Here is a 14,356-nt window from a genome sequence, read left to right as displayed (position 1 = left end):
TAACTATCATGTCCTCCCTGAGACTTGCTGAATATTCTATTGGGGAGAAGAATACAGCTATCAGTGTTCCCAAGGGCAGTGGGGAATAACTCCAGACTCACCCTTTCCTTAGAGACTAGCACTTTGCTCCTCTCCCTATTCTTAGCTAGTATTCTCTGTCCCAGTATCCCAAGTCTCCTGGACCCATCAGGCATCATGAGACTTCAAGGAAACAAAAAGTCATTCTTCCCCAGTAGAAGGCCAAAGGCTCCTGCTTTGGCAAACTGAAGTTGCCCTAGATCCATTGGGCTTTCACTGTGTGGAGCACAGTCCTCAGTGTTAACTAATGGGACAAGAGTGGCAGGAGGGAGATTCAAGTTAATTTTTTTTCCCCGTTATCTCTCCCCTCCCAAGTCTTCTGTAAAACTGAAAGCACAATCAGGAAGGAGTAAACATTCTTTACAAAAAGCAAGATGTCATTTTGGTCTCCAAATTCCTTAAAAAATGAGTGAATTCTATTTACTGTGTGCTCCCAGTATTTATTATACAATTTGGAGAGGTCACGTGATATGATGTGAAGAGTCACCTGGATTTGGGGGAAAAAAGAAAAAAAGGCGGGGGTTCCAATTCTGGCTCTGCTGCTTGCTAGCTGTGGAACCTTACTTAGGCTGCTCACACTAACCCCAATTTCCTTGTCAATAAAAATGAGTATAATTACAACAGTAGCTAATTCATAGGACTCCTCCAAGGATCAAATGAGGTAATTTATGTAAATAATATAAATATCCAGAGCAACTTATAATGCTGCTGCTGGTGGATTATGATAGTTTCATGACTTTTTTTAGGAAATGCAAGTATTTTTATGCCCATTTTTCATTTAATGGAGTTGAGGCTCAGAAAGGTTAAATAATATTTAATAATTTTTCTAAGGTCACATAACTGGTGTATGGTTGAGTCAAATCTTAATTCTGGGGCTTCTGATTTAAAAAATCTAGTAATTTTCCCACTGTCACTTTCACTGCCTACCCATCTCCTGATATTATTAGTCAGTCTCCTGCCCCCTCTTGTGGCTGTCTTTACACTAGCATCTCCTCTAATAAATCAAACTTAGGAATTAAGGTAAAAGTCAAATCTGACCATTGAGCTCCTTCTTAGAAACTCCAATAAATGGAAAGCTCACTGTAATAGAAGGCTAAAGTTAATGGTTAAAATGAAAGTAAGGGGATTGACTCGATTTTAGCCATAGTGTTTTCTCCTTCCAAGGGGTTCCCGCATCACTTGTGACATGAAGTGTGTGTGTGTGTGTGTGTATATATATATACACCTATACACATACATATATGTATACAGTGTTTCTGATCCACTCTCATAGAATAAGAAGCACTTACACACTTACACACTGCCACCATACTGATATTACTAAACTCTGTTTTCATTATGGTTCTTACCTATGCCTAACTTTCAGAGCCCTCAGTAATCTGCCTCTCTCTCTATTCCCTACCCTTATCTCCTGGCACATGGTGCTCTCTTTCACATCCACCTTTCAAAGATTCCTCACTGTCCTGTGCCATGTCCATTCTCAAAGGCTTCCAGGCATTTCGTCTAGCTTTTCTCCCAAGCCTAAGCTTGCCTCCGCTTCCTTCTGCCCATCTAGATCCTAGCCCTCCTTCAAAGATCAACTCAAGACCAAAACTCCTCCCTGAAGGCTTCTCTCTGTCTCTTCTAGTTCTCCTGATCTAGCCTTTTTTTCTGAAATCCAAATCATTTGTAGTCTGTGCCATAGTTTAGCACTTGGTTTTTTTTTTTGAATTATTGCATTGTTTTATTTATTTCTCTTTAAATAGACTAAAAGCAAGAATTGTCTTAATCTTTCTCTCCCAAAACAGTACTCAGTAAAAACTTAGTGGTTGATAGATGTATTCATTCATGTAGATTTCATAAAATCACAGAGTTTTGTGTTTTTTTTTAAAGGTTTGGGGTGGTGTTCTATTTCTTTTATCTGATACCATCTGCATTTTATCATTAAGGGAGTGAACGACAGCTTGCCATGTGTTTATAAACTACAGACTTCTTCTGAGAGTTGGAGTTCAAGGAGCACCAAACTTTCAATCTACACACCTAGGTTTGAGTCTCAGCTCAGATACTCTCTAGGCATGTCACTATGGACGAATCACTTGGTCTCTCAGAACATCAGTTTCCTTCTCTGTAACATGGCAATAATTGTTCTCATACTTTTCTGGTAATGCTGTTTGGAGAAAAAAAAACTTTGTAAAAATTAAAGCACTTTTAAAATGTGAGTTCTTATTGTTACCAGCATTATTGATTTTTGTTAATTATTATTATATATGTTTGAACTTGAGGCTGCTTCCCCTCATTCTTTTTTTGTTTGTTTGTTTTGTTTTTTGTTTCTGCTAGGCAATGGGGTTAAGTGACTTGCCCAGGGTCATACAACTAATAAGTGTCAAGTGTCTGAGGCCAGATTTGAAGTCTTCCTGACTCCCGGGCTGGTACTCTATCCACTGTGCCATCTAGCTGCTCCCCCTACCCTGCCCCATTCTTGAGATCTTGGTCATTCTGCAGTAGCTCATTTTAAGAATGAATATAATTCTGCTGAGAACTCAAACTAAGCTGTATATAGATTACAACACTATAACTGGAAAGAATGATCCACTCTTCTTGTGACCAGTGGAAATTCCATTAATTATAATAGGGCTGACTATAGATAGATAGATATAGATATTTATGTAGATAGATATGTGTATGTATATATGTATACACACACATATACACATATCTATGTATATAAATTTTTCTCTCTCTCTCTAGGATCCTAAGATCAGCACAAGTATGCCTGTTCTGGATCTCATTGATGCCATTCAGCCAGGATCCATTAAGTATGATCTTTTGAAAACAGAGAACCTAGATGATGAAGAAAAGCTCAATAATGCCAAGTATGTAAACAAGACTTTTTTTTTTTGGCGGGGTGGGGAGAGGAAGAAGGGAAGAGAATAAGCACTGTGCTGAGAGCTTCATAAATATGATCTCATTTGATCCTCACAGCAATCCTGTGACATAAGTGCTGTTACTGTCCCTATTTTATATTTGAGGAAGCGGAGGCAAACATGCCCTGGGACCACACAGCCAGTCTGAGGCTGGATTTGAACTGATGTCTATCCTGACTCCAGGCTCAGGGCTCTATCCCCTATATGACCTAGCTGCCTCAGGGATTTCATTGATATGGGAAACTCACTTTTTCAGTGCAGATTAGCCCTACTTTTGCAACTAGACCCTTAGAAAGTTGATCTTGGGCTCTGAGAGGTTACGGGATTTTATTCCCTATCATGGAGCCATTGGTTGTCAGAGATGGGACTTGATCCCAAGCCTCCCTCATTCCAGTGCAAGCTCTCTGTTTGTTGTGCCACACTGCCTATCGAGTGTGACACAATCTTACCATTTTTCTCAAGGATAGGGAACCCAGATTTCCATGGGGAATAAGGGGAGTGTTAAAGAGTCTGTTGCCATTATCTTCATGCGATCATGATAGCATCATTTTTGCTGCTGTTGGCCTTGTTTTAAGTGCTCTTCCCATCATTGTTATTGGAGATTCAGCATCAGTATAAGAAAAGGTTCTTGATGTTAAGGACCTTTTTAAGTCAAAAGTCAGCCCCAATTTTTTAGTAGTTGATGTTTCAGCAATTTTTTTCTACCTGTGATTTCATCCGTGTGGGGGAAGGTTCCAGATGAGGAAATTCCTTCTGAAAATGCAGATTATCAACTGTTTTTCAATCTGTAGTCTTTAAGATTATTGGGGCCCCTGGGACATCGATTGACTTGCCCAGCATCATACTGTTTCAGAAGTAGGACTTGAAGTCAGGCCTTGCTGACACTGGCGTCAGCCACCTATTCACTATACCACAATTGCTCTCAATTCAGCATATAATTTCATAAGACTAGTTTCATAATCATCATCTTACAGCAATTCTCTTAAAAAACCTCAAACAATCAAATACTTTATTCACAAATGACCCACTACATGGGAGCAGGCAGTGGGAAAACCTGTGCCTGAGCTCCATCCCTGTGTCACCTGGGGATTTCAATCTTTTATTTACAGATTCAGAACACTTGGAAAAAAGGGTGACTTAGAGAACTTAGATACCTACTCTTTTTTTTTTTTGGCATTTTGGTGAGGCAGTTGGGGTTAAGTGACTTGTACACAATCACACAGCTAGTAAGTGTCAAGTGTCTGAAGCTGAATTTGAACTCAGGTCCTCCTAACTCCAAGGCTGGCACCCTATCCACTGTGCCACCTAGCTGCCCCTTGTTTTGTTTTTTTAAAAGCTAAGGGAGACCAAAAAGTATTTAAAATCCAAGGATAATGAACCAATGGAAAGAGAGAAATTTGAAGATGTTGAGGAGAAGGAAAAGTTGATGGAATAAGATTTCAGAGGTTCAGGAAGGGAGCATTATCAAGGAGGCAAAGCAAAAGTTTTTCCTTCGATAGAAGAAGACAGTATAGGAGGGAAAGAAGGAAGAATAGTTGCAGAGACATGGGGAAGATGATGGCTACCTCCATCTTTTCAGTAAGCTAGGTGACATGGAGTCATTTCAATAGAGCTGGAGGAAGGAAGAGAGGCATATAGTTTTAAGAAGAATAGAGAAGTTCTAGGATAACTGTAGGGAATGTGGCAGGGAATTAACAAAGATTGCCAAATTAAAGCAAAGGTCTGAGTGGTATTGAATAGTATACATTTGTGTATTCGTGCAAGTCTGTGACTTTCTTCAGCAATACTCTTGGACTACAAGAGTCCTTTTTGAGAAATAGTAGGAAGTTGTATGTAGTTATGAAGTTATATAGGACGATTGAATTGGAGGCAGAATCTGAACCCTTCCTCCTTTTCTAGACTGAGTATCAGAAGACAGCTGGCCATTGGCCCAGATGTACCCAGATGAGAAGTTCCATTCCAGAGTCCTTCAGTCAGCAGCTATATGTGTTCAAAATGAGACAAAATTGTAATAATGTGACCCCTCCCTGTTTTGCCACCTAGATTTTTAATCCATTTCTCGTTTTATTTTTTAGGTATGCCATTTCAATGGCCCGAAAAATTGGTGCAAGAGTATATGCTCTTCCAGAAGATCTGGTGGAGGTGAAACCTAAAATGGTCATGACAGTTTTTGCATGTCTCATGGGAAAGGGAATGAAGAAGGTTTAAGGCCAAATAGGGTTGCACTTGGAGGCTAAATCCCATGATTTTGACTGCCTCTACACTGGATGCCCTTTTCAAGACCCAAGAAGCATGTGGACTAGCTAAGTCATTCCAGAGTTTTAAGAGATGTTAACATTAAAACAAGGTTCTAAGCAGCACTTTGTTGTTCATCCAAATAACGTATCCTGTGTTTAACAGAAATATGCTTCATTTCTTTGCAAAAGAAACAAACCCCAAACCTCATGCAAATAATTTATACCCTTTAATATGTTTGCTTCCTTTGAAAAGAAACTTTCTTTCCTAGCAGCCCTCCCCAACAACCTCCACTTTAATCATTAGCCCAGTATAAAGGCTACACTATTGTTATTCCCAGCATAGTCTTTCAAGTTCAGTTACACAGATTTTTTTTAAGACAACAAAGTGACGGAGGAAGAAGAAAAATCAGTAATTTTTAAGACTATTAGTAGAAGTCTCCCATTTGTCTATGCAAAGCCTTTGGGCTCTGTGAGGTTCTCTTGGTTTGATGTTCCTTGCTGGTGCCTCCTTTGTCTGATACCCCATTAGTTCTCATTCTCTGTTCCTAACCTGCAGTCTCTTCTTTCAGCAGCATCGGCCTGTGACTTTTCCCCTCCCCAGGCCACAGCCTTCCTATAGTTTGCTGCTGCTAAGCATCCTTACCATTAATTGCAGTCATCGTTTGAGGAGGGGGCATGGCGGGGCTCTCCTGCCTACCAGAGCTGAGCTTAAATTATTAGTCTGTGGTCTACCACCTCCAGAGCCCAGCCTTGCACATTTCCTAGCCTTCTGGGGATCCAAAGACCCAGGATTTTGGTTTTTCAGCAAGTAAACAGCTATCTCTTTTTATCTGCATGGTGTTCAGGTTCGAGATGAGACTGGACTTAGAAACCTAGGGTTCAGTGTTTTCCTTTGGCCAAGATTTGAATGTAGAGAGGTTGGAATGGAATAGGGCACCTCAGGCAGTAGCATGGAGGTGTTTTCTTGCATATGTACACTGAAATTGTTTGACTCACCATAATTATAGACATGTGCATTAACATTCACACAGAGTTGTAAGGTTGAGAAATGCCTCTGCTTCGAGCAATATCAGGGGCAGCCATACTTCAGTGTGATTTGCTCTCAGAATTCTAGTATTTCAATTGTTATATAGGCCTTGTCATTAACAGTTTACTTAGAGTCCTTATGCACCCCATGGAGATACGTGCCAATGAATTATCCATCCTATCCGCATTAGATAACCAGTGTAATAGACGTTCACATAATTATAAACAAAAGCCCTGTGGATTTGAACAGCTACACTTAAGAAAACCTCAAGAAACAAACTTAAAGGCCTAAAAGTAGCACAGTCCTCATTAACACCAGGCCACCTCGTAAGTGCTTTTTAAAGATCTGCTGGACCGAGGTGGCTCATTTAAAAATCTCACTTAAGGACCTTAGCCATGTTTAAAGCAGTAAAAGTATTCATATTCTGTTGGTTCTGAGTGGTACCCCTTATGTTGACCCACCAATCAATGTTTCTGTTGTATCTGTATGCACAGGCTTAAATTTTGCCTTAGTCTAATCTATACTTATCCTACAGCCTTAGATAACTTTCTCTTGCTAACTTCCTTCCATCAAGGAAGGGATATAATTGCCTTAATGAAAAATAAAGATAATGCTAGAAACCTCTCCAAATAAAGCATTCTCTAAAATGCCCGTCTTCTGATGTTTTCTTTTGAAATTTTAGCAATAATAAAGTGTTTGTGGTGAGTGTGAAAGGATTAAGATCGAAACTTAAGTTCTCAAAAGCATGTCTACCCCAGTCCTCTTCATGAAAAACATGGAAGGAGGTTGATGCCAGAGGATTAGGGTACTCAAAACTGGGCCAGTTAGGATCAGTTGGAAGAACCAGTAGAATGGGATAGAGGAAACTAAGCTTAAAACAAAAATCCCAAAACAGAGAATGAAAGCTGACAGTACCTTCTGGGAGTTCTGATTATCTTGGGATGTGAAGTAGAAGGACATATTCAGTTTGTTCTACTTGTCCCTAGAGGGTACAGCTAATAATAGCTAACATTTATCTAGCATTTACTATGTGTCAGGAACTGTGCAAAGTGCTTTATAATTATTACCTCATTTAGGCCTCACAACAACCCTTGTTGTAGTTCAGTTGTGTCCAACTCTTCATGACTCCATTCGGAATTTTCTTGGCAAAGATATTGGAGTGGTTTGGCAACAATCATCATATATATGAATAGTTGTCATGTGGAAGATGAATCAGACTTATTTCTGTTCAGTGTAAGGTGAAAGCTCCTGATAATTAGAGCGCTTCAAGAATGGAATGAACTGCCTCAACTTTTCAATAATGAGCTCTTCAAGCTAAGACTGGATGATGACTTGCCAAACATGTTATAGAGGAGATTCTTGCTTTCTGTAGGAATTCAAATAGGTTGCCCCTTGAGGACTCTTTCAACTGATTTGATTACCCTCCCCCACCCCAGATTTAGGAGTAAAGAAGGAATTCCTTGTTCTTCCAGTGCCTGGTACCCTCTCCAGATCATATCTGAGAGGAAAGGATGCTAGTGACATCAGTAAGAGCCTGCCCCTTCTCGGGACCATTTGCTGTTTCAGGGTCCTGGCAATGCTAAATATGTCTTGGATCATGATATCATGACATTATAAGATGATAGTGGACAAGAATGATTGAAGAATAAATTCTCTTAAAGTTATTTAGGGTGAGGGAAATTTTAAAAGTCCAAGTGTATGATGGGTTCTTGTATAAAGAATGGTGATCAAGTGTTCATCTCCACTGAGGGGAAAAACAAAACATAAAGACTGTTTTAAACTGCAGTATTATAAATTCCTTATGGGCAAAGACCATATCATATTGCATTCAAATCTCCCATTATATGTTGTATTGGGCTATAAGCTTATCAAAGTATAAATTAATAGAGTACTGGACTTGGAGTCAGGCAAACCCGAGTTCAATGCTGCTTCATTCATTAGCTGTATAACACTAGCATGTCACTTAACCTCTTTTAGCTTCGGTTTTCTTATTTGTGAAATGTGGATAAAGAGTACAACTTCACAAGATAGTTGTGAGGATCAAGTAAAATAACATACATGGAATGTTTTGCAAACTTTCAAATGATACATAAATGTGAGCTAGTAGTGATGTTCAATAAATACGTGTTGCTTAGTTTATAATATAATGAACAAATTTCTGTCAATGGACTCTATTAGAAGACATGGGAAGAGATCTTAGGAAAAAATTGAGAACCCCCTTCTGGGGGGCTTGAAAATGAGAAAAAATTCCTACATGCCTTAAAGTATGTAAGTACAAAGTCACATCTTCCTGAATTATGTTGTGCCTGAAGCCAAGGTGTTGAAATGTTTAACATTGCTTAGGCAGTGTTCTCTGTTCAAAGTGAAGGAGTTCTACTAGATGAAATCTCAAGATTGATGATGATGAAGATGATGAAAATGCTTGATGAAATGATGAAGATGATGATGATGAAGAAGATGAAATCTTCAAGATTGTCTCTGAGTCTATAACTTTGTTATAGGCCATGGGTAATATACTTCATCACAGATGCCTTGGAGATGTACTTGGGCATCATTTTGGTCATCTTTAAAACATTTCTTAAATGTGCCCCCTTCTCTTCTCTGATACAGTCATCACCCTGCTATAGGCCCTTGTCACTTCGGGTCTATACTATGACGACAGCTTGCCGGTCAGTCTGCTTCCCACAAGTCTCTCTCTACCTCAGTCCATCATTCATTTGGTTGTTAAAGTTATTTTCCTAAAACACAAGCCTGACCACGTCACCTCCATACTCAGTAAATTCCAGTGTCTCCGTGTCACCTCTGGAATCAAGTCCAAATCCTCTGGTCTTCAAATGCCTTTATAACCTAGTCTTACCTCTTCCACCCTTTCAGTCTTCTTATACTTTATACTGCACTTAAATTTTATACTCTTCCATCTTGTGGCATCGGCCTACTGGCCCTTCCTGGAACAAGACATTTGCAGGCATTTTCTCTTGCTGTCTCCCCATGCTTTGAATGCTCTCCTTCCCCGTCTCTACCTCCTGGCTTCCTTCAAGTTCCAACTAAAATCCCACCTTCTACAGGAAGCTTTTCCCAATCCCTCTTGATTCTAGTGCCTTTTATCTTTTAATTATTTCCTATTGATCTTGCATATAGTTTGTGTGTATATATTTGTTTGCTTGTATCTCTCCTATTACATTGTGAATTCTATGAGGACAGGGACTCTCTTTTGCCCTCCTTTGTATACCAGAGTTTAGCACAGTTCCTGGCACATAATAGGCCTTAAAAAATGTTTATCGACTGACTCACAGTCCAAGTATGTGATTCCCTCTCTGTAAGAAAAGCAAATCAGTGAGTTCCCATTTAGTCTATTTTCTTATATGATTATTGAGGCCTTGGAAGTTATGCCTCCACAATATGTGACTTCTTTGCTCATATTGATCTAGTTTATCTCAGCCTGGTGCTTAACTATGTAAGGGAAGAGGTCTGGATGCCTTTCTTTAAAAACAAAAATAAATAACTTTTACTTGATTTTATTTTCCCCCCAATTTATCAAGCATTACTTTTTTCTCCCATCCACCTCCTCCATCCCATTGAAAAGAAAAGCCCTTGTAATATAGTATAGTCAAGCAAAATAAATCCATTCTGTGGCCATATTTTAAAATTAATATCCCCCTCCACCCCCCATTACTTTGCAGTAGTAGTGCTGCCTTTACCCCTTCCTCCCTCCAAGGAAGGTCCATGCTGTGGAACACTGTGTAGTCAGTTTTTTTTAGTGTATTGATCAGATTTGCTGATTTTTTTTCTCTTTTAAAAAGATGAGATGGCTCTCTGTGAGGGGGCTTGTAAAGAGATACAGGTAGGAATTTAGGTTATATAAAAACAAAAAAAATTGATAAAAATTTATTTTTTAAAAAATTAAAATATATATCTAAACTGTGTTTGAATCTATGACCTGTCAGGTGGTGGACAATATGCTTCATCATAGGTCCTCAAGAGACATGGTTGATCATTGATTTGATTGGAATTCTTAAGTATTTCAAAGTTGGTTTTCTTTTTTACTGTCGTTGTTCAGTCATTTTTCAGTCGTGTCTGACTCTTTCTGGCCCCATTTGGGGTTTTCTTGGCAAAGATACTGAATTGGTTCTCCAACCCTTTTTACAGATGAGGAAACTGAGGCAAACAGGGTTAAGTGACTTACCCAAGATCACACAGCTAGAAAGTGTCAGAGGCCAGATCTGAACTTAAGATGCCTTCCTGACTTCAGAACCAGCACTCTATCTACTGCTGTTATTAGTGTCAGAATAATATTCCTGGTTCTGCTCACCTCATTCTGCAACTCAGCCTCTGTCAGCCTCAGTTTTCTCATATATAAAGTGGAGATGATAATAGCACCTACCTACCTCCCAGGGTTGTTGTGAGAGAAAATGATGAGGCATTTCTAGAGTGCTTTGCAAACCCTGAAGTGCTATGTAAATGCTAGTTATTATTGTTGCTGTTATTGCAAGCCTTAGGCCCTCCAGAGCTGCCCCAAACCTGTATAGAGTTAGGTTGATTGGGTTTTTTTGCTATACAACCTCCAGTTTTTTCTTAGCTAATAGGCTTTACTTTTACCTTGCAAAAGGGAACTTTCTTGTAATTTGGGGAGAGAATCAACCAAACTCTTGCCCATCAGGAATGTCCATGTGACCTTGGGAATACCTTTTGCTGTTGCTCCTTGGTCAAGGAGGTGCTCACCAATGAGGTCAGCTCAGACCCTTTCAATTTGTACATGTACTGAAAAGAGCTTGCATCTTAAAGGTGCAGATGGTTTTCTTCCCATTCTGTGAGAGACTGTAAAAAAGCTCTGAAACTTAACTATGAATTATGGGAGTTGTAGTTTCCAAAGAGACAGAATTCCCTTCCTGAGCTGGGAAAGATAGAGGCTATCATGAAGTCTTAGCCAGGGACAGATTTTGAGGCCTTTTGAATGAGGCTGTGGCACATACATGATAAATAAGAAATCATTAACAGAAGGAAGACACTAGAATTAAGAGGGGTTAGGGAAGGTTTCCAGCAAAAAATAGGCTGTTAGTTGGGACTTAAAGAAATCCAGGGAAGTCAGTAAGCAGGGTGGAGAAAAGAGCATTCCATGCATGGGGGATGGCCAGAGAAAATGCCCAGAACTGAGAGATCAAATTTGTTATTCGTGGAACAGCCAGGAGGCTAATGTCACTGGATCAAAAAGTATATGTTGTATAGTAAAATGCAAGAAGACTGGAAAGGTAGAAGAGGGCTAGGTTTTGAAGGGCTTAGAATACCAAATAGAGCATTTTACATTTGATCTTGGAGGCAATAGGGAGCCACTAGTTTATTGAGTTGGGTGTGTGTGTGTGTGTGTGTGTGTGTGTGTGTGTGATAATCAAACCCACACTTAGGGAAAAATCATTTTAATGGTTTTAGAAACACTAAAGGATCATTAGATATAATACTAGAACAGTGCTTTAAAGTTTGCAAAGTACCTTATGTATGATAACTCACTTGATACCCACAGCAACCCTGGATAGTAGGTGCTGTTATTCCCATTTTAGTATAAGCAATGAAACTGAGACAGAGTGGTTAAGTGACTTATTCAGTCACTCATCTACTAATTATCAGGGGGAGGATTTGAACTTGTCTTCCAGACAGTCTATCTTTTACCAAAAACCTTCCCCAACCCCTCTTAATTCTAGTGCCTTTCCTCTGTTAATTATTCCTCATTTATCATGTACATGACATATTTTGTATATATTTGTTTGCATGGGGTTTCTCCATTAGATTGTAATCTCCTTGAGGGCAGAGACTGTCTTTTGCCTCTTTTTTGTATTCTCAGTGCTTGGTACAATGCCTGGAACGCAGTAGGTGCTTCATACATATTTTTTATTGATTGATTGATTTCTATTTTACTGATGATGAATTGAAACCCAGAGTAACCAAGAATCTACAGTCATTCAACAAGCATGTTTGGGATATGATTTTGTAATTTAAAAAAGCTTTGACATTTTAAAAAACAATCATTTTTTGATATAGCCACCTGATGAAGAACTCCCTTGAAGGAAAGAAACACTGTTAAAAACAAAAACACATGACCAGCATTTGGACCAATGAGTATATGCACCAGTCTGCACCAATAGTCCATCACCTTACTACTGATAGATTTTGACCTACATACTCTGTAACCAATACTGGTCACCTGATTAAAATCTGGGTTCAGCTAGTATTGCTTTCATTTATATTACTGGTGTAAACTCGCACAGCTCACAATTTTAGTGTACAAATCAGCAAAAAGCTTTATTAAAGCTCCTTAGTACTTTATTAAAGTACAAGCCATAACAAGGAGAATTTAATTGACCCACAAAGAAGATCTCTGTCAGTTTAATGAACTCCAATTAGAAACCATTTACTAACAGCATATAGAATGCAAACTGAAAGGCAATTAGACTGAACTTGGTAGCTGGTCTTAGAAGCTGTGAAGGGGAGATTGTGGTATTCTGGGAGATAGAAGAAAGACCTGTTAATCTGCAAATCTGTTGTTGGTTCAAGGGGGTATGAAACAAGGCAAGTTGGAGGGGGTTTTTTTGTTTGTTTTGTTTTGGGTGGTTGATTTTGAAGTACTTTGGGAAAGAGAAAAACTTAAACATAGGGAAGTGTATATATGTGCCCATTCATTTTACATTGAAATGTAGGCTAGCTGAAAGATGAAGTCACTCTGCTCAAGGGTGAGAAAACATAGGGCACCTCATGCTTTGCCTCCACACAATAATCTCCTCTCCAAGATTTCTCTGTCAGGCCATCCTCCTCCTCCTCCTCATGTTGGACTCTGCTTCTGAATCCCCTTTATGAGAGGTGAGATTTTTGTCTTATTTTGCTAGGTTCCTTTCCCTATCTCCTCACCATGTCCCTACATGCCACTCTCCATTTCTAGCTCCCTTTTATATGTTGTGTCCTTCATTAGAATGTAACTGCCTGGAGGTCAGCAGCAAATCAAAAGGTCCCATACAAATGAACACATTTATGGAAGTGCTTTGTGTGTTGAATGATGTAAGAAAAAGAGGGAGGGGAAGAGAAGGAGCTCCTGAGGAATGGCCTCAATTTAGTCACTTTATGAAACACTTTGTAATTGAATCTACAAGTGTTTTGTGTGCTTTGGGAGACTGATCTCCAGATACATCATCATACATTTTGTTATTTGGAATGGTATTGTACTAACTTCTTAGTGAATTACAAGTGAAGTGAGTTAAGCATCTGGTAGCTGTGCTCACTCACCTTTTTAAGATGGGTTGTAGGAAACTCTCAAGGAATTCTACCTGGGGAAAGAAAGCCATGCCCTGCCAACACCTAATCTAACTCCTCAGAGCTATTTGCCTGGGCCAAAAATCAGTCATCTAGAATCTTAAGAATAAGCAATTCTAAAAGCACTGATTTATAATACTTGGCCCAGCACACTTTAAGCTAAACTAATAACAGGGGTGAATTCAAACTGGTAAAGCTGTAGATACATTTCCAAGTATTGTTTTTGTAAAATTAAATACATGTCTATATTGTGAAACTTTCTAGCACCAACATAGTTAGAAGAATGACTTTTCCTGTAATTTAGATATTGTTAGGTTATAAATTCAGTTGTTAAGTAGTTGTCTAATGGCTCCTGGTTAGTTTTGTTAAGAGTATTTTATTTCATTAGGATTATAACAGTGGGGGAAATTTCTTTGTTGTTTTATCTGGTAAGATGTTTGACATGGTTATAAGTTTTTTCAGCCCTACTGCTTACATGGTGTAAGTTCTATGATGCTTAAACCTGAGAGCTACAGAGGTGAAAAGAGCTATCTTCCCACTTAGCTAGAGAAAAAGCTTATAACTCAGCTTATGTTAAGGAAATAAGTTCCACCTGAATGTGTTCAGTTGTATTAAAGCCACGTACAATACGATGAATGATAAGATGATCATCTGTTAGTCTGCAAATAACTTTGGTTTTTTCTGAGAGATTCTGCTTGAGTAAACTATCCCATGTTCATTTTCTATGTGAAATTATGAACCATCATTATTCCATTGATGGCTTTTATACCAGGAAGAGTTTAAACTAGATAAGTAGAATAAACTGCAGAAAAGAGTGC

The 14,356-nt window shown here is 38.9% G+C and overlaps 1 protein-coding gene across 3 annotated transcripts in view; it reads left to right on the top strand.

Moving 5' to 3' along the window:
- LCP1 (lymphocyte cytosolic protein 1) overlaps positions 1-6,896 on the top strand; it is a 96,726-nt gene extending 89,830 nt beyond the window's left edge. For all 3 annotated transcript variants that reach the window (XM_020993734.2, XM_020993733.2, XM_020993735.2), the window contains exons 15-16: positions 2,806-2,930; positions 5,057-6,896. In XM_020993734.2, the coding sequence (XP_020849393.1) occupies positions 2,806-2,930; positions 5,057-5,189 (258 nt within the window). In that variant the 3' untranslated portion in view covers positions 5,190-6,896. The remainder of the gene's footprint in view (positions 1-2,805; positions 2,931-5,056) is intronic.
- Positions 6,897-14,356: the final 7,460 nt, after the last annotated feature.

This window comes from Phascolarctos cinereus, unplaced genomic scaffold, assembly GCF_003287225.1.
Source record: "Phascolarctos cinereus isolate Bilbo 61053 unplaced genomic scaffold, phaCin_HiC Scaffold_726;HRSCAF=1367, whole genome shotgun sequence".
Lineage (NCBI taxonomy): Eukaryota > Metazoa > Chordata > Mammalia > Diprotodontia > Phascolarctidae > Phascolarctos > Phascolarctos cinereus.
Note: the sequence above shows the minus strand (reverse complement) of the source record. Positions and strands in the feature narration are given on the sequence as shown.